The sequence below is a fragment of the Nicotiana tabacum genome, chromosome 10, assembly GCF_000715075.1.
Source record: "Nicotiana tabacum cultivar K326 chromosome 10, ASM71507v2, whole genome shotgun sequence".
NCBI lineage: Eukaryota > Viridiplantae > Streptophyta > Magnoliopsida > Solanales > Solanaceae > Nicotiana > Nicotiana tabacum.
This window is the reverse complement of record NC_134089.1, coordinates 85224563-85247408: the sequence shown is the minus strand read 5'-3', so window position 1 is coordinate 85247408 and position 22846 is coordinate 85224563. Positions and strand designations below refer to the sequence as shown.

Sequence of the window (22846 nt, the reverse complement as noted above, 5' to 3'; positions counted from 1 at the left end):
GAATTATCATTGTCTACTAACTTACGTACGTGGAAATATTCACAAATTATTGTCTACTAACTTATGTAATTATTTATAATTTGTTTTTAAATAATCTGATAAACATATTTATGACAATCATCCCATGAACTGAAGTTTCATAGCAGCACCAACAGCAGCAGAAGAAAGAAGAAGAAGAAGAAGAAAATGAAGGAGGAGAAAGGAAGCTGAAATTGTTTAAAAGTGGGTACAAGTTAAAACTTTTAAAAAAAATGTGTATAGGTTAAATAGGGGCGCCCATACTCAACATCATGTCCAGCCGAATTGACATTCGGGCTTGGTGAGTTAAATACTTTAGACAAAAGCAATTTTGGCCCACACCAAAAGGAATTCCACTGGGTACAGAGAGATACAGACTAAATATATATGATGGTGAGCAATGAAACTTAGCTCAATAAAACTACCTTTCCTTGATTTGAACCATACCAATATTCAAGTTTATTACAAGTAGAAAGAGACTACATCAATGCTAAAACACAAATCTTCACTGTTTGGCAAAATCCAAATGCACCTGAGACCCCACCTTGGACAAGAAGGCAACCAGATCAAGTACAGAGATCAAATAGTGAAAGCAAAATATTACACAGCACATGATAACGTCATTTCTTTCTGAGCCCTCTTAAATAGCGTCATATTCAGATGTGATCATCATTAATAAATATCCTACCAAAAAGCATTGCCAATTTGAATAGTTATCAAGCGCGAAAGCTGTTTTACATTCTGGGCAATTTTCTAGCCCATTTGGCTATTTAGCTGCAAGCTACATACACTACTGCTCCTATCAGGCTTTGATTTACAGAATCCTTGAGAAGAACAGCATCGGAGACACTAATATAAATCACTTATATTCGCCATGACTTGATGTCTTACAACCATTTTCTCCAACTGGCTGACCTTTTGTCACCAGACAAGAATCTAGGAAGACTAAGAAGGCTATTAACCCTTGTAACTCCCTCAAGGGCCGACCATTCCTCATCTTGTGCAGTTGAAAGGCACTCAGCTAGGCTTCTCTTAGACTGGCCAAGACCCTTATCAGCAAGCTGTTCTTCCACTGACTCATCAACAGGAACTATCTCACTGGAATCTTTTGTAGTACCTGAATGTTCAAGAACAGCAAAATGAGAAACTGAAACAGTATCGACATCTGCACTTTCAAAGTTGCCATCTGTAATAATTGTCTTCATTTCCACTTCAGGAGCCTTTGTCAAATCATATTGCTTCTCTGTCACTATGGCATTAGGTGCAGGTACGCCGTCCAGGAAAAGGCATACTACAGCACAGTCATCATTCTTTGATGTTGGGTACTTCAGTCTCCAAGCTCTTGTCGCGCAGTCAACAAGAGCTCGGGCAGCTGTAGCGCGATTTGGGGCTGAGGCCGCAATATCCACAGCTTCCTTATTAGAAAGGACATCCCATACCTATACATCGCACAATAAATTATCATCGTGAGACAAAGTTGAAGTGCTAACAAATGGAAACTGAAAAAGGAAAGTCATAACGTGAAGTTCAGTGTGTTTTCCCGCAAGATGAGATAGGATATTCTTTTTTGAAAGGAAATAATGTTAGGTGAAAAGTGTACCCCATCGGTTGCTAGAACAACAAACTCATCCCTATCGGTAATGTGGTGGTAATACACATCAGGGACAGAGATTAAACCAAAATCCTTGAGACAAAAATCACCAAATGCTCTGGCCATTGCCAAACCAGGAGAATCACTGTTTGGCAACCATACACGTGCAACCTCTGGCTCATCTTGCAACGCAAAAACTCTGCCTTTGCATTTCTGTATCCTAGCAGCTTCTCCTACAAGACAAAAAACTTCTAAATCAAACAATTGAAAAACAAAATTTAAGAACGTAGATAGTTTGTATATGTGTGTGTGTTATATATATAGAGAGAGAGATACTTGGAAGATTAGGCTTCAAATCTAACTGTCAACTGTACAGCCGTCAAATAGTTCTCTTTATCTCTCGTTGCCAATACTGCTCTTGAGTCACCAACATTGCCAACTATTATATCCTGGCCCTGAAAGAAATCACAGAAAGATCAGTTAAAATTCTTTTGAGATGCTTAAGAAGTTAGAAAGAGCTAGTAACCAAATATATGGCAGAATCATGTGCAACCCTCCCACCCAAGCTTAATAATTTTCTGAAACTAGTATGTTTCACCATCATACACAAGTCAAGAAAGCAGTATTTATCAATCAAAATCCACATGACTGGTCAAAAGAGTTGGCATGACCTAACAACAGAGACGTTGATCGAGAAAGCCTCACAAATGCAAATTTCTCAATGTATCAGGAATTAAACCATTGAAGAAGACATAAAAGGAAAGAGAAACTTGTCTAATTCCAACAGCATGTGAGGTATGCAACTGTATTTCGAAGTTCACGATAATGTTTTTAAACAACTCTAACTGACCATGAACAAATAACAGCAGTATGGATTTTCAAATTATTGGTCCCAAAACATGATTTCGGCAATAGCTAATGTACTTTGGATGACCGACAAATAAGGAAAGCCAGGTCACAATTTATTGTGTGGTCAATTCATCTGATAGGTGCCTGCCACTTTTAGACTGTACAACAGTATGATGAGAATTTAGAGTAAGAAGATATCTTGCTACGTTCAGTTTAACTATAGGAAGAAGACAAATATGGCAAAATACATAGTTTACCCATCAAACTTGCAACGAAATATCTGTTACACACCTTTCTTTCACGGGAAACTTTTTACACACTCAACCTTTCAAAAGTGTGTCTAAGATACACTACTTTTGACCAGATAGTACTTGCGTGTTTACACACAAAAAGAGCACGTGAAAATCCTATTTTTTGTCTCCCCTCCTCACAGGAACCCCTCCCCTCACTCTGGTCTTCTTCCTCACCACCCTCCCCTCATTTTCTTCCACCAAAAAGAATTTTTGGTGCACTCCCGGGATTAGTCGGGGCTCTTAGAGACTCGGACACCCGGTGCAAATAAAATAAAAAAGAATTTTTGAAAGAAAATATCGATTTTAGATCTAAAATTGAGCGGATTTTATTGGTTTATTGTCCAAATATTGTGAAAATTATTTATTTGTGATAGATTTAAAAGCCTTAACATTAGTATTGAAGGTTTGGTGAAAAAACTTAGAATCCACCATTGTTGGGGTATCGAAAAAAGCTTAAAAATTCAGTTGGGTCTTGTTGATTATTGGGTTATTGAACTCAATTTGTTGCTCGATTATTTTTGGCTAGTTGTTTAGATAGTGTAGTTGAATTTTGGTATTGTTGGAAACTTTCTCACAAACAACCATGGTGGTAGCAACAATGGTGCTTAAGATAGAAAATGGAAAGATGAAGAGGATGGATTTTAATTTTAATTTCTAATATTTTTTTTCCTTTTTAAAGTCAATGACACGTGTCGCGACCCTGTTAGGGCGTGAATTTCACGTTATCTGAAAAATTGGTCAAGCACAAACATGGTGTGTCTTAGACATACTTTTGAAAGATTGAGTGTGCAAAAGGTTTTCCGTGAAAGAGAGGTGTGCAACAGGGATTTCGCTGCAAGGTTAATGGGTAAACTATGAAAGACAGAGCAGTAAGTAAAGAACACTTTGTCAAGGACACCGTCTACCTAGGTATGTAACAAAAGTTTATTGCTGATATTTGAATGGATAGATAGAAACAGTAAATAAACAACTGTATCATATTTTCATGTTTGATTAACTCATGTTGTAGTACAGTCAAGGACATCAAAAGGTGAAAATCCTTCAAAAACAAGAACAATGAATAGTTAATAGGCAATGACTGGGAATTCAAAAAAGCTCACTAATTTGCTGCTATAATTACTGCATATCCACCTTTTATAAGTACCTGATTACTTTGAAATGTTAGGAAAATCAACCTTTTTTATAAAAATCGCTTAACAACTTAAAATTATACCACTAATCATATCAATTGCAAACAAAACAAACATGCCTATCCATATCAAAATTTTACGAGTGTTTAACTGGAAAAAAGTACCTATGATTCACTACGCATCAATGGCACCTCTATTCATCATTTTCACGTGTCTGCTTATCCATGTCACCATCCTTACCTCTTTACCCCTAATTGTATTGTCTCTTCTTGTCTCTGCTCCTACTCACAGTTAAGATACCCCTCTGAGAGCTATGGATGAATAATCATCAATTGCTCTTTTTATATAAGAAATAATTGGACATTGTCTATATTATGGGTATAACAATTTCCATGTGAGGTAACAAAAGAAGTGAAGGTGATGCTTTATGGTTTTAGGAGCCTTTTGCATTAGTTTTAGTAGCTAAAGAACGAAGAGGGGGAGAATAGAAGTATGAAAAGAGGAAACAGAAAGGCCAATGAAGGATGATGGAGATGCTAAAGACCAGGAGACAGGGCAAAAAGAAGGTAAGAAGAAATTATTGAAAAAGAGGGTTAGGTGGTTTTGCCAACCTATTTTAGGCCTGAACTGAACAAAACATCAAATAAGGAACATTAAAAATAAAAGCACAGTAACCCAAGCAAATATTTTGATTTGAGCACCACAAAATACTAGTACCATAGGGAAAATGCATGTGTGTTCATTTAATGTAATATACAGCATGGAATTTTCCTGTTTTAAGCTCATAATTTCAGCAAGTGAAGTTCTTCCATCTACCAATAAAGGGCAATAAGATGTTCCAACAAATACACTTACAGTTCTAACCTTACACTTAACAGCTTAAAGGAGGCGGCCAAGGGTAGGTTGAATATTGATTCTGGAGGATCTTCACTGCCTGTTGGGAATAAGGAGAAGGTGGATGTTACAGGAAGGTAGTACCTTGTGAACAGAAAGTTGGAGTACTTATGTTTCACGACAGTACTTCATATGAGTGCATTTATGGAACTATCTGTTGTTTGGAGCTCGTCTGCCGAGGTCCTTTTTTGGGTTTGGGGGTTGGCAGGAAGAGGATTGACGACAATGAAGAATGGCACCGTCCAAGTTGTGATTGTTGGAAGCTGTACAGTAAGCTGCTGTTTTGAGGGTCTAAGGTGCAAATGTTACAGATGAGAGACTAACAGAGGACATTATCATCACTGAAAATTTCAACAACTTTTTCTTCAAATGCTGATAAAATTTTCATTTTGGTGGACGGCCATATAGCCTCGTTAGCCCACACTTTCTTAACTTCATCCATTCCAGCAGAACCACATAATGCACAACAAAGTGGCCATGCAAATTGATGAGTTACTCTCCGAAGTAGTGCTAACAATGAACCAGAAGGTACCACAGGTGGCCCACAAAGTGACAAAACGACCCAAGACTAAAAGCATGTAGGAGAACAAAAGTAAGAGTGCTGATTAAGGTGGGAGCATTATTCTAGAGTATATTTGCTAGTTACTATGCCAATAGTCCTTATCTGCATACTTAAACAGGCTGCATAGAGTGTACGTAGAAATCAAAATATTTTGACTTGAAACACCCCACATAGCAAACTCTGGCTTACTACAGAATACAAAAGATCCTACCAGAAATAACTATATTTTCTTCTTTCGGCACAACAAGCAAATAAGCACACACTTAGACGTTGATAATAATGGTAAAGTTTTTTTTGGATAAGTAATAAAACATAGACCCATTTTTTCCCAGCCTGCAACACAGTCTCAGTATTTTTAAATGCTTCAATTCGAGAAGAAGTTATAGCTAACAGAAAACCAATAGTATAAGTATTACCTGCATCACCAAGGAAACAGCAGTTGACCCACTACAGAAACAGTCAATTGACGGATGCAGCTTGAGTTCCTTATCCATTGATCTGAAAGCTTTTAATAGTGACCTCTTAAGGGGAAGATGTATTTCTGGGAACTTTTCATTGCTCTCGGCTTCCACAGCTTCAGTCAAATCATCATCCAAGACGTCATCAAGATGTGAACCTCCATTAGCATTTCCATTCTCAGAAGCATTACATTGATCGCCACTGGACTTAACCTCCCACTCTGAACGCAGGAGAAGTGGAAGGGTATCTCGAACTTTCCTTGCCACCATATGGCCATACGGACCATGTCCATCAAATACTCCACAAAAGGTTGTATCACTTCTCGAACAAAAATTCTATTGTAGAAACATTCCAACCAAGTCATAAACTGACCCAAATAGATTAGAACAAATTAATTCTTCATTTGACAAGTTTGGATTTAATCAAAATGCAATATACACTAACTACACTTTCTCAACAATCAAAAATTTTATGCAAAAAATAAAATTAGACGAAAGAAGTCTCGCAGACAACAGCTAAATCAGCATAAAACTTAGGGAAAAGCTCTGCTAGAATTCCATTTTGTATTAGATCTACAACAGATAAGCCGTTTTCTTCATAAAAAACAATAGATAAGTCGTTTTGCTCGGACAGCTACCATAATTGATGGATGAGAGGATCATAGATATGACTCTTCATAATAAACATTCATTTGATGCATTCAATATGAGACGATTCACCATAATTAAACTTGCACTGGCCGTCAACCTACCACAACCCTCCCCATTTATCCGGCCATGGAACCGGCTATATGTGGATAATTAAAAGCTTCATTTTTTTAAGATTTCTAACCTCTCATATGCACAAAATGATTAAGGATTTGGTTACTTACGACATTGACACATTCAATGAATCAATGCAAAGACAAAACAGGGAAAAACTCACACACACAAAAATGCAAAGGAAGAGAGAGAGAAGTGAGGACCTCCCAAACGATCATCGCATCCTGATTGGTTCCTTTTTTTCCTTGTTGAGTATGTAAGCAAGCAACAGAGGTTGCGCCATTTGCTAAAAGCCGTCCAGGAATATGATGCAGCGCCCGGTCCTCACCTCCTCCTCCACCAATACCGCCGCTTAACTTGCTTAAAAATGTGCTGAAATCGCCACTGTAGCTGTTCTTTCTCAACTTGGAATCAGCTCTTCCGCTTTCACTGTTACTGTCCCATAACCCATCACCGCTCTTGCTTTTACTTGATGAATAGCAAATCCCCATTCCCGTTCAAATATTTGTGATTCTCTCTCTGGAGCAATTGATCAAACACCTTAGACGATCCTCCTGAGGTTCAGTACTTTACTGCTGAAACAATTATAAAGTTGCTTGCTGCCGTAATTCACTGAGATTCAGTTGTTCGTAGCTCCGATTCACAAATAAAAATGAAAAATTACTAACGAATAAACTAATCCAGAAGAATTGAGTGCTAAAAACCCCGATTACTTAGAAGATACTGAAGCACAGATGGATCCAAGGGAGCTTTTAATCATGTTTTGGTGAAAATTGAACCTCAAAACCCTTGTGATGAGAAAAAAATTGCAGAAAGTAACTGAAGAATCCAGATAAGATTATAATAGATTGTAGTAATAATCAGGTGAGGGAGGATGAGTAGATGTGGAGTTTATGAGTTACTATTTGTTATAATTCCATTTTGTAGTACTATGAATTAGTGCAATTAATTAAATAATGTAGGTCGTGTGCGGTGACGGGTACACTGTGTTTGAATTGAATTGAATGCACACTGCAATTTGACTGTTGTCCGTCGGCTATCCCCAAGTCCCACGCGGCCACGCCATTTCCCTTCTGTCCAATAAGGTCAAATTACCAAACCCTCCCACTTGCTTTGACAAATTGCGGGAACCTTCTTTTCACGTGATGCTTTTACCTCCTTTACTTTTAAAAACTTACATTTTAGCCCCTCCCACCTTATTAGCCATACAACATTTTTGGTTGCGGATGTATAATGGTTAGGCCTAATCTAGTAGCTTCAACTTAAATTTTGTATTAAGAATTTTATATCTCACTTATGGGATTATATTGGGTATATTTATTATTGTTGTATTAAGAATTCTATTAAATATATAAAATATTAAACTATGAACCCAATAACACAAACAGTTAGTAGGTTTAATAGCATTTCAAACTCATAAAATTTAAATCATGAATCAACCATGTGTAATTCTCGAACTACACTTTAGAAAGTCGTTGATCATGGAAAAGTTGAAAAAAAAGGACACAAAGAGTCCGTTTGGATTGACATAAAAAAAAGACGACTTTTCAGTAGAAATAGTTTTTAAGCCAAAAAGCAATAAGTTGGGGTTACCTGACTTATTGTTTTTGGCTTGTTTTAAGCAATTTTTAACTTATTTTAAGCATTTGTTGACTTTGCCAAATACTAAAAAAAATTAAGAAGTGCTTAAAAGTTGATTTGACCTACTTAAAAGCCAATATATTTATAACTTACACAGTAATATCTCACACCATCGGCTCTGATTAAAAGCCAATCCAAACACTTTCAAGATTATGTTATCGCCTTTTTTTCTCTTTTTTCATTCCTCCTAAAAAAATTGTAATCTATATCCGTTACTTTAATTATTATTATTATTATTTGTGTGTGTGTGTTTAAGATAAAACTAAAGCGGAGTTTAACTATAATACTAGTAGTAGTTTCACATACAGGAAGCATGCACTATGTATCAGTTGACTTTCAGACATCTTCGAGTATAACGTTAATTTCTATATTTGTTTTGTAGCTAGAGTTTTACTTTTAATTTATATTTGGGTTGATTCTTCCTTTTTATGTAGGGATATATTTAAATGATAACCATAATTTTGTAGTCTATCCACTTATTTGACATGTCAATTAATTGTATAGCATGATAGAAACAAATGAGTGGTAAGATTTTTAATGCAATCTCAATCAACTAGCTAAAGATAGTAAAGGGAAAGTGAAACTTTGGGGGATGAGGGGACCAATATTGAAGCCAACATATATAGTGGGACATCCTCCAATTAATTACTCCATTAGAGGCATCTACGATCTACCTTATATTTGGAGGTTCAACCATCACCTTGCACAAATTTCATTTTTATAATACAATATAGTCTCTTGATCCTCTTGGAAAATGAAGATGAAGCGTTTCTAACACGTGTGCCGTTCCCAAATCTTTAGAAGCCCCGAAACTAACGAAGGATATATTATAATATGGTACCTTCATGAGTTATTTATATTTTAAATACCACTTGTAGACTAGTAGGAAGTAGGCTGGAATTAGGGGCGAAACCACACTTTGGTTAGGGTGGTCAATTGACTAATCTTTGTCAGAAAATTATATTACGTATATTAATATTATATTAGGTTTTAGAGGTACATAACATATATTGAACACACTTTGTTCAAATTTTTTTTTACTTATTTATATTTTGAATACTATTAAGAAAATTCTTGACTTCGCCACTAGCTGGAATATAGTTTCCAAAATTATGTCTTGGTATTTAAATACTAGGATTTGATTTTGATGAGTAGGAATTGTTTTGAGAGAATTGTTTTGTATTTTGAGAGTTTTATTTCCAAACACATGTTTGGACTAGAAGATTTGGTGGTTGTTTAGCAAACAATATTTTGTTTTATTATTCGCGAAATGGATATGATTCATGGGATTCCATTTTGACTTATAAAAAAATTTCAACAAGTATTTAAACAATTTGCTATCTAACACAAATGTATTGCTAATACCTTTGATTTGTTTTTACAATGTAGATGGAATAATGTACAAAGTAGGTGAAGTATAGGTAAAGGGCGGAGTTGTTGGTGGAAGAGAATCCGATGCTACCCAATTCTCTTGTGCCCCTCTTGACTTTCTCTTCTCTTTTATCGGTATTAGTATGTCTTTTCTTTGATTATGGTGGAATACATCTAGTTTTTACTTTGCAGGCAAATCGCTTAATTCGTCGAACATTTTACTACAATCCATAACACACGTCGAATAAAACCTATTCGCCGAAATTGGAGTAGATTAGTTCTTGGAGGGTGTTGTACATCTTATTTCTTACTAGTTTTAGTATCGGCACGGCCCTGTGATGACTGTGGCATTGTCACGCCTCGAATATGACAAGGCATGGTCGGTACCCCGGTGCTATACTCGGCCCGAGCGTACCACTCTATAACTGTAAATTCTGGAGGGTAACCCTCAACTTGGGCCGATGAGGCCATATTCTGAATCATATGAAAATATCGTCTCTCTTATCTGAGGGGTAAACATACCCAAAAGCTCATATATATATATATATATATATATATATATATATATATATATATATATATATATATATATATATATATATATATATATATATATATATATATATAACTTTGGAGGCTGACGAGGCCGCCATGAACATCTACTGATATACAAACTATACAGGATTCGTCTACAAGCCTCTAGAGATAATTTTACTGTACCATGGTCGGGGACAGGGCCTCGACCTACCCATCAAACATGTATATACAAAATGGACTCCAAGGTCTAGACCTGGTAACTCCGAGGAATGGAGCTTACCAACCAAGCTGATGTTTGACTCTATCTGCTAGGAGGGTCTGTCCAACTGTCAATGAGGACTTGCAGGCATGAAATGCAGCATCCCCAACAACGGGACGTCAGTACGAAATACTGTACCGAGTATGTAAGGCAACAAAATAACTGAAAGCTGAAATTGAACTGATAATATAATAATTGAAAGTAACTGGGAGTCTAATCTGAAGATATGCTTACCTGCTGATACTGACTCAACTCTCTCAATATAGTAAGTAAAATAGATGTCCGACCTTATAAGGCTCAGTATGTGTAACTGCTCTGCTGTAGTAGGCTCGCTCATAGGTGCTTGGCCATAGTAGGCTCGATATATAACTCACTATCTGATCAAAGGTTGCCCAATAGATGCTCGCCCATCGATTATAACTCCAATGAGGACCTGCCCATCGATTATAGCTCGATAGTGGTGAAATATTGATATAGACTCTCTGCTCTCTTGGCTGAAAGAAGACAAAATTAAACTGAATATGAAGTCCCGATAATGGAGAATGCTATAACTTACGAGACTAGGAAAATGTACATAAATTCAGGAATATGAACTTCTCTTTATGTCTTATTATCAAACACATGTAGTTACTGGATCACGTCAAAATGAAAGAAAGGTTTAGCCTTAACATACCTTAACCTCGTTGAGTCCTTAATAGCTTCCATGAAACTCTTCAAACAACTCAACCCAGTCTACCATAACATAAGGAGATTCAAAATCAGTGCTGAGTAAAGGCTAAGTCTATAACTTAAGCTAGTAGCTCGTTTACGTAAATTTGGGCAGCATCTTCCCTGTAACAAGGCCCTCCTCCAATACCATATACCAATAACAACAAGAAAACAACAATAACAACATGGATGCATCATGTTCCAACCTTATCTCCATCATAATATACCATAAAACTGCCAACACACTCTAACCACTTCATACATAAAACGACAAGCAAAGTAGTATCAAACAACCTAAAAAATGTAACGACGAACGACCAGTCAACCACCTTGACATTATGTGGTATTTCTACACACCCTTCCTCCTTCCAAACTCCATAAAAATAGTAGCAAAGAGGCAACCCAAAAGCAACACGAAACATCCCACAAAACAGTCCCACAAGTTCAGCAACTCAAGATTGATTTTTCAGTTTACTAAAACACGTTTCGACTTGTCTTTTATTTCAAATTTAGCAACACAACCAACAATACATAATTAAGACTCTTATTCAATAAACCAGCCATGGATTCAACTTAAAAATAAGTTTACAACCAGCAAACAGTGACGCAGTAACAAACAACATACCACTATTTCAAAACTCGCTAGGTCTAGTCTTTACGATCGAGTTACAACTCGTACAAGCATAGATAATGGAGAAGAAGTATAAATTTACCTTGGACTGAGTAAAACCCACGAAACCCAGTCCTTCTTCATAAAAAATCAGTCCCCCAACGCAGCTACAAGAGAGAAAGAGAAACTAGCAAGTTGTCCGAGGTTTTCGACACTAGAATCACATCGTAACACCCGAAATAATTTAGGGTTTGTGTGGAATTTTTGGAGAGGAGTTGCAGGGGTTCACTCTAGTTTTAATGGTTTGAAATATGAATGAAATAAATGAGTTAATTATCCCCTAAAAATTCTCTCTTGGCCGGCTTAATTGAGGCCTCTCATTTTGGCAAGTAAGTGATGCACCTACTTGTCACCTACCAGCCTGCGCAGTCTCGAAAAAATGCGAATATCTCTCTACTCTGATATTGTATCGATGAAAGGTTTAATGCGTAGAAACTAAACTAATAGATCTTTAATTTGGCAGGTAAATCACCCCATAATTCAAAGTAAATTGGGAGAAAATCGCATCTACATTTTGCCTCATTTTCAGCACATTTATGAATGTAACTTATGATGACATTTGCCAACTTTTGTTCCAAAACTTGCTCGACTTAAAAACATAACACAAAACTATCATAAGACAAAAATAACTCATAACATAACTTCCTTATCATTTTGAGCACCCTAGTCTCATCCCAAAAGTACATGTTATAACATTCCCAACTTGTCGACTTTCGACGAAACTTATTTTCTTCAATTGGTTTAGCTTCTAAGCCTTCCAACCCTCTTGGTACTTGCAGTACATGATCTTAAATATTTGTAACGTCCAAGTTAACATGATTAACTTACTTTATGTACTTTCAAAGATGATCTCATTTCAGAGCTTATATCAATTGACTTATGACGTACTCTCACATACGAAACTATGAGGACTAACAATATCAATTAAAAATATATACATTAATGTTAAAATAAAAAAGAAATATTCATTTAAATGAAAAAAAACTCATAGTAATTGTATTAAATATCTTCTGAATATGCACATATGATGAATTTAGTTAAATTAGTTGTATGCAATTATATATATCTTATAATATGATTTTTAAATTTGCATTTAACCAATTTAATTCTTAATAATATAATTAATCTTATTTTATATTCTGATTTCTTTTATCGCCGATAGTCTTTTTCTGAAAAATAATTTATATACTTGTCATAATACTAATTTCCCTCCGTAGGATGTCGTGACGGCATCTAGTCTCTAAGATTAGGTAAGCCTAACAAGTATGCGAAATAACTGATATGAAGCTAAAACTCAACCATCAACAACTGTAATAAATAAAATCTACAACACAAGTATAAACAACTCCCAAAATCCAGTAGATATAAATGACAAGCTCTAAAGAGAAATACTAAACATCCATATACTTCATAGTCTAATACGGATACGGAAACAACATAATAAAGATAGAGGGACTCCGAGGTCTGCGAACGCTGGCAGATGTATCTTGAAGTCTTCACGTACGGACTAGCTCACTGATACCTGGTTTGATAGGAAATACCTGGATCTGCACACAAAATTGTGCAGAAGCGTAGTATGAGTACACCACAATGGTACCCACTAAGTACCAAGCCTAACCTTGGTAGAATAGTGACGAGGTCAGGTCAGGGCCATATTAAAAATAATAATAAACAAGACAGAAGATATAAAAATATAATGAAATGACAGAGAAGTGGAACAATTAGAATTTACATAGGTAATAACACAAAATCAAAGAAAGACAAATACAACATGAAAGGAAAGCAAAGATCTTACGAGTTAAGGAAAGACAACAACAACCAATACAGCAAATAAAGGAAATCAACAGGGCACACCCGAGGTACCGCCTCGTAGTTCCAAAAGTAAATATCTCACAATCCTTTCTTATATCACCGCGAGAGCCTTCATATTTAGTTTTTGAAAATCATTTTCCCAAAATAGCATCTCGCGTTTTAGCCCACATTATCACACCGATGACTTCTAGTAGTTCCTCTTCTAGCCAAGCGTTTCAAGCCCACCTTATCTCACTGCATGTGTTTCAACACCCAGCCTTATACCACCGCATGTGTGTCAATAATCACAACGGCATGACAGAAACCTTGTGCAAAAAATAACAATCGCACGACAAAAACCTCGTGCAACAATAACAACTGCACGGCAGAAACCTCGTGCAACAACCAAACAATCATCTCAACAATAATCACGGAAATCAAAACATAACAACTAAAACAATGATATTTCAAAGATAGCAATTTCACGTAAAGAATCCCACAGTTAAATAAGGAATATGGAATCAAGAAAATAGGTAATTCAACTAAGCATGTAGTACAAGTTACAAATAAGAGATAAGACAAGTAGACAAATGAAATTAGGCTAAACATGATGACTATACATGCTAAAGTTACTCAGTAAAGGCATAAAAATATAACTACTTAGATAAACCGAAATTTCAACATTTAGCCCGTGTACGCACTCGTAACCTCGTGTACACGGCCCTCACATATCACAAATTGTCACAACAATACCAAATTCTAATGGAAATTTTTCCCACACAAGGTTACACAAGTCACTTACCTCAAACTTTGCTCAATCAATCAATGAGAAGGCCTTTCCCTCGACTTTCCGACTCCGAACAACTCAAATCTAGCCAAAAATAATTACATACTATAAATATAACTATAGGAAACTAATCTAAATAACAAAATTTTGAAAAATTCGCTCCAAAAAGTCGACTCGAGCCCATGTCTCAGAACCCGACCAAAATTAAAAAAATCCGAACACCCTTCGATATAGATTCCAACCATACAAAAATTATTCAAATCCGATCCCAATTCACCTTTCAAAACTCAAGAATTCGGTCTAAGAATTCTCTACCTTTTCCTCCAAATTTCTCAACCCAAATCCTTTATTAAATGAAGAAATCGAAGATAGATTAGTAGAATATAATAAAAAACAAGTCAAGAATCCTTACCCAAATATTTTCTCTGAAAATCCATCAAAATCTCGCCTCAATCCGAGTTTTATATCTCAAAATATGAAGAAAATGACAAACTCTCGATTTCAAACAGTCTGCCCAACGTTTTCCACATTTGCGGACAAGAAATCACTTCTGCGACGTCGTACATATGGAAAAACCATCGCAGGTGCGGAAAAACACTAAGTCCAAGGCTTCCGCTTCTGTGGATAACGCCCCCATCTACGAGACCGCTTTTGCGGGAATAGAATACAAAAAACTATAGTGTACACCAATCATTAGTTGAGACATCTTTTTGACAATAAAGGAACGCCATCCCCCTATATATATATATATATATATATATATATATATATATATATATATATATATATATATATATATATCATGGGAACCGGAGTCTCTTCTGCTTATTTTATTGCTCTCAATAATGAAGTAGTATAGAGTTTTGTTATAAATAACTCACAAAATTTTCTTATTAAAACCTGGGACATTAAAATTTTGTTCGTTCGTTTGTTTTGGTATTTGAGTAGGTTTTACCACGAGGCACGGGGTTTGAGATAATCAAAAGAAGATGTTTCAATCCAGAATAAAGAGAAGAAAAGAAAAAGAAGTGAATCCAAAATACAGAAGTGGATGAAAAGATGTGGAATGCTCAATACATGACTGAAGTCATGGGCATTACATTTCCCGTTTGATTAGAATAAGTTATAGAACAATGAACTAGCACCTATAGCTAGCGAGCATCAAGGTTCAGATCAGAGTCTGCATGAAGAACCAGTCAAGACTCAAGATCAAGTTTCAGAATACTCATATATAGAAATCATGTAACTCATAACTGGTAGGCTTGTTTAATTTACCTGCGACTACTGACACTTCTGCGCCCATACCATCGCAGAAGCGAATGCGCTTCTGCAGAATATTTCCCGCTCTTGCGACCACTGCTGGGCATGACCAAACTAACTTCTGCGACCAAGATCTCGCTTTTGCGAACGCGCACTTACGGCCAATCCCTTTGCAGGTGCGAAACAACCCAGCTTTAGCATATTTCACAAGTCCCAATTTGTTTCGGATTCGAGAAATTTTTTGAAAAAAATCTACGTTCGATCCGAATCACACTCGAGCCCCCCGAGACCTCTACCAATAATACCAATAAGTCCTAAAACATCATACGAACTTAGTCGAGCCTTCAAATCACATCAAACAATGCTAAAACCATGAATCGTACCCCAATTCAAGCTTAACGAACTTATAAAATTCTGACTTCCACATCCGATGCCCAAGCCTATCAAATCAAGTCCGATTGACCTCAAATATTACACACGTCACATTTGACATTAAGAACCTACTCCAACTTCCAGAATCAAAATCTGACCCCGATATCAAAAGTCCACTTCCAGTCGAAGTTTCAAGAAATCTTTCAACTTTCTAACTTTCGTCGATTAACGCCGAAATGACCTATGGATCTCCAAATCAACATCCGTACATGCTCCTAAGACCAAAATTACCCTACGGAGCTATTGGAACCGACAAAACTCTATTCTGGAGTCGTCTTCACACAACTCAACCCACGGTCAACTCTTACAACTTAAACTTCAACTCTAAGGACTATATGTCCCATTCCACTCCGAAACTCACCCGAACCCGAACCCGACACCAAGCACCCTGGCAAGTCAAGTAAATACAAAACAAAATAAAGGGAGCAATAAATAGGGGATCGGGGCTAATACTCTCAAATCGATCGATCAGGTAATTACATCTCTAAGATTTGTGTAAACTTGAAAAATAATTTTACCTATATAATGAATTTGGAAAAGAATAAAATTGGATTAGTTTTCTAGTTAGTTAACCCGAAAAAAGGTCAATTAATATACTTAATTATCTTTTTCAATCACTAATAGAAATAATTTATTTTTTGAGGATTTAAATTATTAATATTAGCTCATAGCATAAAATAAATATTTAATTATAACTATATTTTTATCCACGAAAAATTCTTTTGTCAAATCATAAAAAATCGAACTTTTGCACTTCATGTTTGTCGTAGCTTTAGTAAATGACTTTTGTCAGTCACTTTTCAGTTTTCTCGATCTCTTTCTCTTGTTATGATTAAATATTTTCGTAATTATATTTTCTAATAATATTTTAAAATCTATATTAATATTTATATCTAAGTAAATTATTGATCAAACAGTAAAATTAATAATCAATGGACCAATCTCACATAGAATACTCATAACATTTATATGTTAAATGCTGATTTGAATAAAGGGCAAAGCAAGCTACTTCCTCTTCCTTTAATTTTTTCTTTACTTTTTTCGTTTACATCATAATTGTTCACTTAAAATTTAGCATGATTATACAATTTCTTTTGGGCTAAAAAATGTTCAATTATATAAAACTAGATGAGTGGTGCCCGTGCTGTGCCCGGGCATATGCCCGATATTGTTAAGTTATTTGTCCAGCTTAAAGATTACCAAGAAAATTTAATGCTGAGACGTTTAGCAAGGTTGCTGACAAAGGAAGCGTTGTTACTGCATACTTTTTTTTGGTGATAAGGGATTCAGATATTATCATAACAAAAAATTAATAGTCATTACAAAATATTCCTTATAACATTAAGGGTAGCTAAATTATCAAGTCTAACAAAAAAATTACCTCTTCTTAAACTGCTAAAACAACTGAACTAACAGATGGAGGAAACTGGATGACGAACAACGACATTAGGGTTGGTCTATTTGGATCCATCCTTGGACAAAAGATGTTCCACCATGTGTCCTTGCCTGAAGCTATGCCGCATTATCGGGCTCCCTAGGATTTACATTAACAATCTGCGGGCATCAACGATAGAGACATAAGTAGGTGTTGGATTTTCTAATAGTAATATTACCTCCGTTGATATCAATATAATTTCCAGCAGGGAAAAGTCAAATATGAATCACATAAAATTATAAAAAGAGTCCCAGATTAAGAAACATAAGCAAGATTCTACCCTTTTGGAGTGAAACAAACAAATAGAATGTTTTTTGAGAAAACAGTCAAACACAGGATCAAAAAGGAAAATATGGAAGACTACCTTGATAATTTGTGATTCTTTTTCTCGAAAAGGAAAATATGGAAGACTACCTTGATTATTTGTGATTCTTTTTCTCGAATAGCTTCTGATGTTTATCAATCAGCACTGAAGATGAGTAAAGCAGTGCAGACATGTACACGACAAGTGATTCTATATACGGTGGCAGGGACGCAAGTGAAATTATCCAAAAGGAAGCAGTTTTTTTCCGGGACCATGTCGCAGTGCCAGCAGCTCGTGAACAGTTGTTGCTTCATACTACAAACATCCATTGAGGAGCAAAATGTTTGTACAACATCAGTAAAAATCATGAAATATGTACTTGCAACATAGTAAACTTTTCCATACTCTATATCCTTCTTGAAAATTGATTATTCCACAAATCTTTGTTATTATAAATATTCTTTTGCAATAGTATTGAAAAAAAGGATTAGAACCTGCAGAGAGAGCTTAAGCAATACTAAAGCAGCAAACGCAGAATGTTTCTATTAGATAAACTATAATGTACAGCCCAAGTAATACACATAATTCTAATTCTTCAAAAAAATTAAACGAAAATAATATACATACTTGAGATATTATAAAATAACAATTTTAATGTGTAATTAATTCAATATTTCTGACTTTTGAGACAAAGGAACAGTGAACTATCAGAAGTTTTTCATCAGCTATAAAGATTGACAAAGAAAATGAATTACTTGGCAATGACTTCTCTACTCTAACTATGAAAATGATGTACTAAAAAACTACATTTATTGTTCACAGAGAGGAGGGATAAAATCTTGAAATAATTAAGAGGCTATATTGAATTTCAGAAACATTTGTAACTAACACATCTTTCCAATACAAACTGAAAAAGAGAAATCAAAGTTAGCTGCAAATTCTATTGCAAATAGGGGTGTTCAAGGTTCGGTTTGGATCGGTTATTTATCGGTTTTTTCTTAAATATAAGAAATACACTACCAAACGCACATTTCGGCGATCACATTTTCAACGCAACACTATCAAATCAATTGCCCTTTGAGAAATCTATTATTTACCAAGATATATTGATGATAATTGAATCAAATAGTGATGAATAATTTAAGGACTCAATTAAAAATATATTATTTTTAACATGAAATAGATTCTTACACTTAACAAAAGAAAACTACCAATTAAACTAGAATGTAAAGGTAAAGAACTGTACTAAAAGTGCAAACGATTAATATTTACTATAAAAATTTTAAAACTTTGTATAAAAATATACATATATATAGGTGTAATAATAAATTTAAAATGGCTACTCCTATATTCGGTTTGGTTCGGTTTTTTTAATTAAAATCAAAACCAAACCAAATTTGATCGGTTTTAAATTTCAAAACCAAAACCAAACCAAACCAAAAAGTATCGGTTTTTTTGGTCGGTTTGGTTTGGTTTTCGGTTTGATTCGGGTTTTCGGATTTTTATGAACACCCCTAATTGCAAAGATTAACTTGAGGCACCAATGCAAGCCCAATGCTTCTAATGCAATACAATCAATGTTAAGCTTTAAAAATATCTCACTACTGATAAAATTCTTTTCAAAATGTATAGTTTTATGTGATATCAAGTAGTTATGTCCAACCTCTTCAGTATTTACCGTCTTAAAATCCTATTTCTAAGATAAGATTGCATATTTTACTATTCATAATCTTCCTAACAACAGGACGAAATAGTGATTGTGTACTAAACTTGAAAAAAGACACGAGCGGCTAACAAAAAGCCGAGGGTGAGCTGCAGTAGGGCTTGCTTTACCTGCAAATATTTTCACAAACAGGATATTAAATTAGATCACAGAATGTTGAAAGACGGAAAAGAAAGTGGTTTCATCTAACATAGAAGAACCTACATATTTATGTCAAGTTTTTCCCCTCAAGCATAACAAAGAAAGTGGTTTCCATAATACTAACAAAGTTTTTGAAAAAAAAAATTGAAATATATATTTACAGAAAGAATAACAAAGCGCAATTTGTTGTTGACCTTCATTTCATTCTCAATGGAGTTGTTTGCTCCAGTTTTTGTTTCATCTTTAACGATTTCAGTTGGTAACGCATATTTATTCTTTGGTGTATCAAAAGAGTCTTTCTTTCTTGCTGCCTTCACAAATGTCAGTAAACGTCTATGCTAGGAGAGAATGAAGAATGTTTTCTTTTTCAACACATGATAAAATATTCAATTCTCCAGACATTGTGGAAGAAATGCATGCTAATAATTTTTTAGCTTGGATTACGAACAGTTTGAGTAAGCAACTTTTTGGCAAAGACTCTTCTTGGAAAAAAATACTAAGCTTTTTGTAAGATCAATCATGTAATAGACATGTATAAATTGTTTAGTTCAAATAATCGCAGAATATTTTTACAGATTGAATTTGTATTTTGATTGAGGTTACCTTGTAAATTTCCTCTACAGTATGGGATAGAGTAGTATTTTTCTCCTTATTCTCTCACAATTATCTCAATTATTGAGCCGGAGGCATCTTGAAAATCAAGATCAAACCTGTAACAGTGTATGACTAAAACACTATGTTGATAAGAACAGAAGATTCTGGTAAAAATTTAGTATTATGTCTTCATCCACGGGAACAAGGATGAGAGATTCGAATTTTGATGCACTACTCATGGTGAAAGAGACAAGCATTTCTCCGTCTTCCATGATCTTGTCCATGGTAGAAAACACTAAACTTTTGAAGATTAATAATAAGAAAGAAACAAACACAATATATGTAGGAGCAGGGAGTAGTGTTATACCTTACATGTAGTTGCTACATTGTGGATAAGGTGGGTCAATCTGTATTGACGTTTTGAACCTTGTAGTCAATGATGTATCTACATTAATTAAGTACAAGAGATTACAAAATTACACTGTAACTTTGTATAAGATGGATTATTGTTTATTTTAGCTTACCATTATAGTTGAACCCCCAATATTTCTTGCAAGAATGACAGGATATTCTTTGAATTATTTCATGAGTTACTTCGTTGAACTTTAATAAATGCTTTTCTGGTATCTCGGTAAATAAAATATAAATATATTAAATCCAAAACTTACTCAATAAGTATCTTACTTTCTTTCAGATGCTTCTTCACTTGTCAACTTTAATTAGGATCAAGCTTATTCTACAACTAAAAAGACAATGAGTATACAAGCTGCACAAGAAGCAGGGTGGATAAATAGCTGCTATTGCACATTATAAATTATTTCTATTTCAAAAAGGTAAAAGAAAGGTACTTTATTTCCTTAAGCTAATTTTCAAATGTTAAGTTAATGCAACATCAATTTTCAACTAAGAAAAACATGCACATGTAAGAAGCCACTTACAAAGAAGACATTGAAATATACATTTGAAAGAGGGTATTTTATTAAAACTTTAGGAAGTTCTGCTATTTATATTATTGGTTTACGCTTATAGGATTAAGTTAATTTCTAAATGAAACTAACAAAACATAGTCACGAAACAACAAATGCATACAAAATGATCTCAGCTGATCTACGCTAACTCAAAAGATCCAAAAGAAAGAAAAATATTTTTAAACAAAAATTAGCATATAGTATTCCTCCAAATTAAATGAATAAAAAGTAACATAAACAAAAAAAATACGTAGTTGAAATAACATTAAACTTCATGACAAATCCAATTGAGAGCTAATCTGTGACAATCTAAAACATGCAAAATACAAAAACTTTTAAGGAGACAAATTAGCATTCATTCACCCAGAAACAACCAAAAACAAAAACCCGAATATTTTGATCGAAGCTGAAATAGAATAAAAAAATTTCAACCAACTGAGAGCTAATCTACTAATATCACATAAAATTAGCATTATTCCAAAATCGACCCCAAGAAAATAGAACAACAATAGGATTTTTTTATAGAATCCATAATGCTTGCAAGAGTCATGGAAGCAGAAGGCAAAAGAAAGATTTTTGGCTGCATTTGGTATCAATTTGATGGAGAATGATATGTGGATCTAGATTGAGAATGAAAAAAGAAAATAGTAAAATTAGAATGAGATAAGAATAGAAAAAGAATGAGCAAAGATGGCCGTACCAAGCTTCAATACATGAACGCCCACCGTTTGTTGCCGACGACGATAAAGACCCAAAGCTTCACTCAAATCTATTGCTTTTAGACTCTATCGTTACGATAGAGAGAAGTTGGAGGTGAAACGGACGCATGGAAGAAGAGGGTCTTGAGTTGAGACATGTAGAGTCGGTGATATGAAAGAGTGTGGAAGCCAGTTGTATCAGACAGTTAAATATTGAGACACGTGTCACCAAGAGAGAAAATAGAAGAGCTGCAACTTTGAAATGACAAAATGCCCCTAAGAAATGATGGTATTACTGAACTACCCTTCGTCGTCCATGGGCACCTTCACTTATTGTATAGTTATAAATTCATATATAAGGTAGAGCATATACATATTTGGTGTTATTTAATTATACTTTAACTTTAAATTCATATATGATAAAACTTTAATAATTTGAAAGTCCTAATAAGGACCTCTTATTTAATTCAATTAAGGAACGGTATAATAAGTAATAAATCTTATTTATTTCAAACTCCTAAATATTAGCTAGAAGAATAATCAAATGACTATTGTGTTTAGTATGAACTCTATTCTATAAGGGTAAAAGAAGGTGAACGACATTTCACTAAAGGCCTTCATGCTTTTAATATAGTATAGATGTCACGACCCAAATCGAACCGTCGTGGTGGTGCCTATCGCGGAATTGGGCAAGCCAACTACTCAACCATTTCAACATAATAAATGTTTTGAGAAATATGGAAGCAATTAATATTTAAGAAAAATCTTTTTAAAAGTAGAATAAAACTCGCAATTGAATACAAATCTCTCTCCAAAAATCGAGGTGTCACCGAGTACATGGGCATCTGTATGGGCTTATAGTCTACTACAATGTCTAAGGAATAAGAACTGAATTATAAGTAAAGATAATGAAGGAGGGTCAAGGCCTGCTAACTCCATATAGCTACCTCGATAGTCTGCCAAGATCCTG

General features: G+C 34.8%; 1 protein-coding gene and 1 long non-coding RNA gene across 14 annotated transcripts; both read right to left on the bottom strand.

Annotated features, from left to right (window-relative positions):
* Positions 1-425: 425 nt before the first annotated feature.
* On the bottom strand, positions 426-7639 carry LOC107819041 (putative protein phosphatase 2C 6). The gene is given in 6 exon segments (XM_016645116.2): positions 426-1457; positions 1619-1842; positions 1946-1967; positions 1969-2064; positions 5754-6131; positions 6761-7639. Coding segments are annotated over 6 exon segments (1560 nt in total). The 5' UTR covers positions 7049-7639; the 3' UTR covers positions 426-905.
* Positions 7640-17306: 9667 nt separating this feature from the next.
* LOC107819039 (uncharacterized) lies at positions 17307-22061 on the bottom strand. Of its 13 annotated transcripts, none has more exons than XR_012695604.1 (7): positions 21879-22060; positions 20879-20976; positions 20578-20655; positions 20220-20342; positions 19523-19585; positions 17863-18067; positions 17307-17567 (listed from the first exon to the last, which is right to left on the bottom strand). It is a non-coding gene; the product is annotated as an uncharacterized LOC107819039 (long non-coding RNA). The 13 variants fall into 13 exon arrangements; XR_012695602.1 differs by having other exon boundaries at positions 20895-20976; XR_001655601.2 differs by having other exon boundaries at positions 20220-20326; positions 21879-22059.
* Positions 22062-22846: the final 785 nt, after the last annotated feature.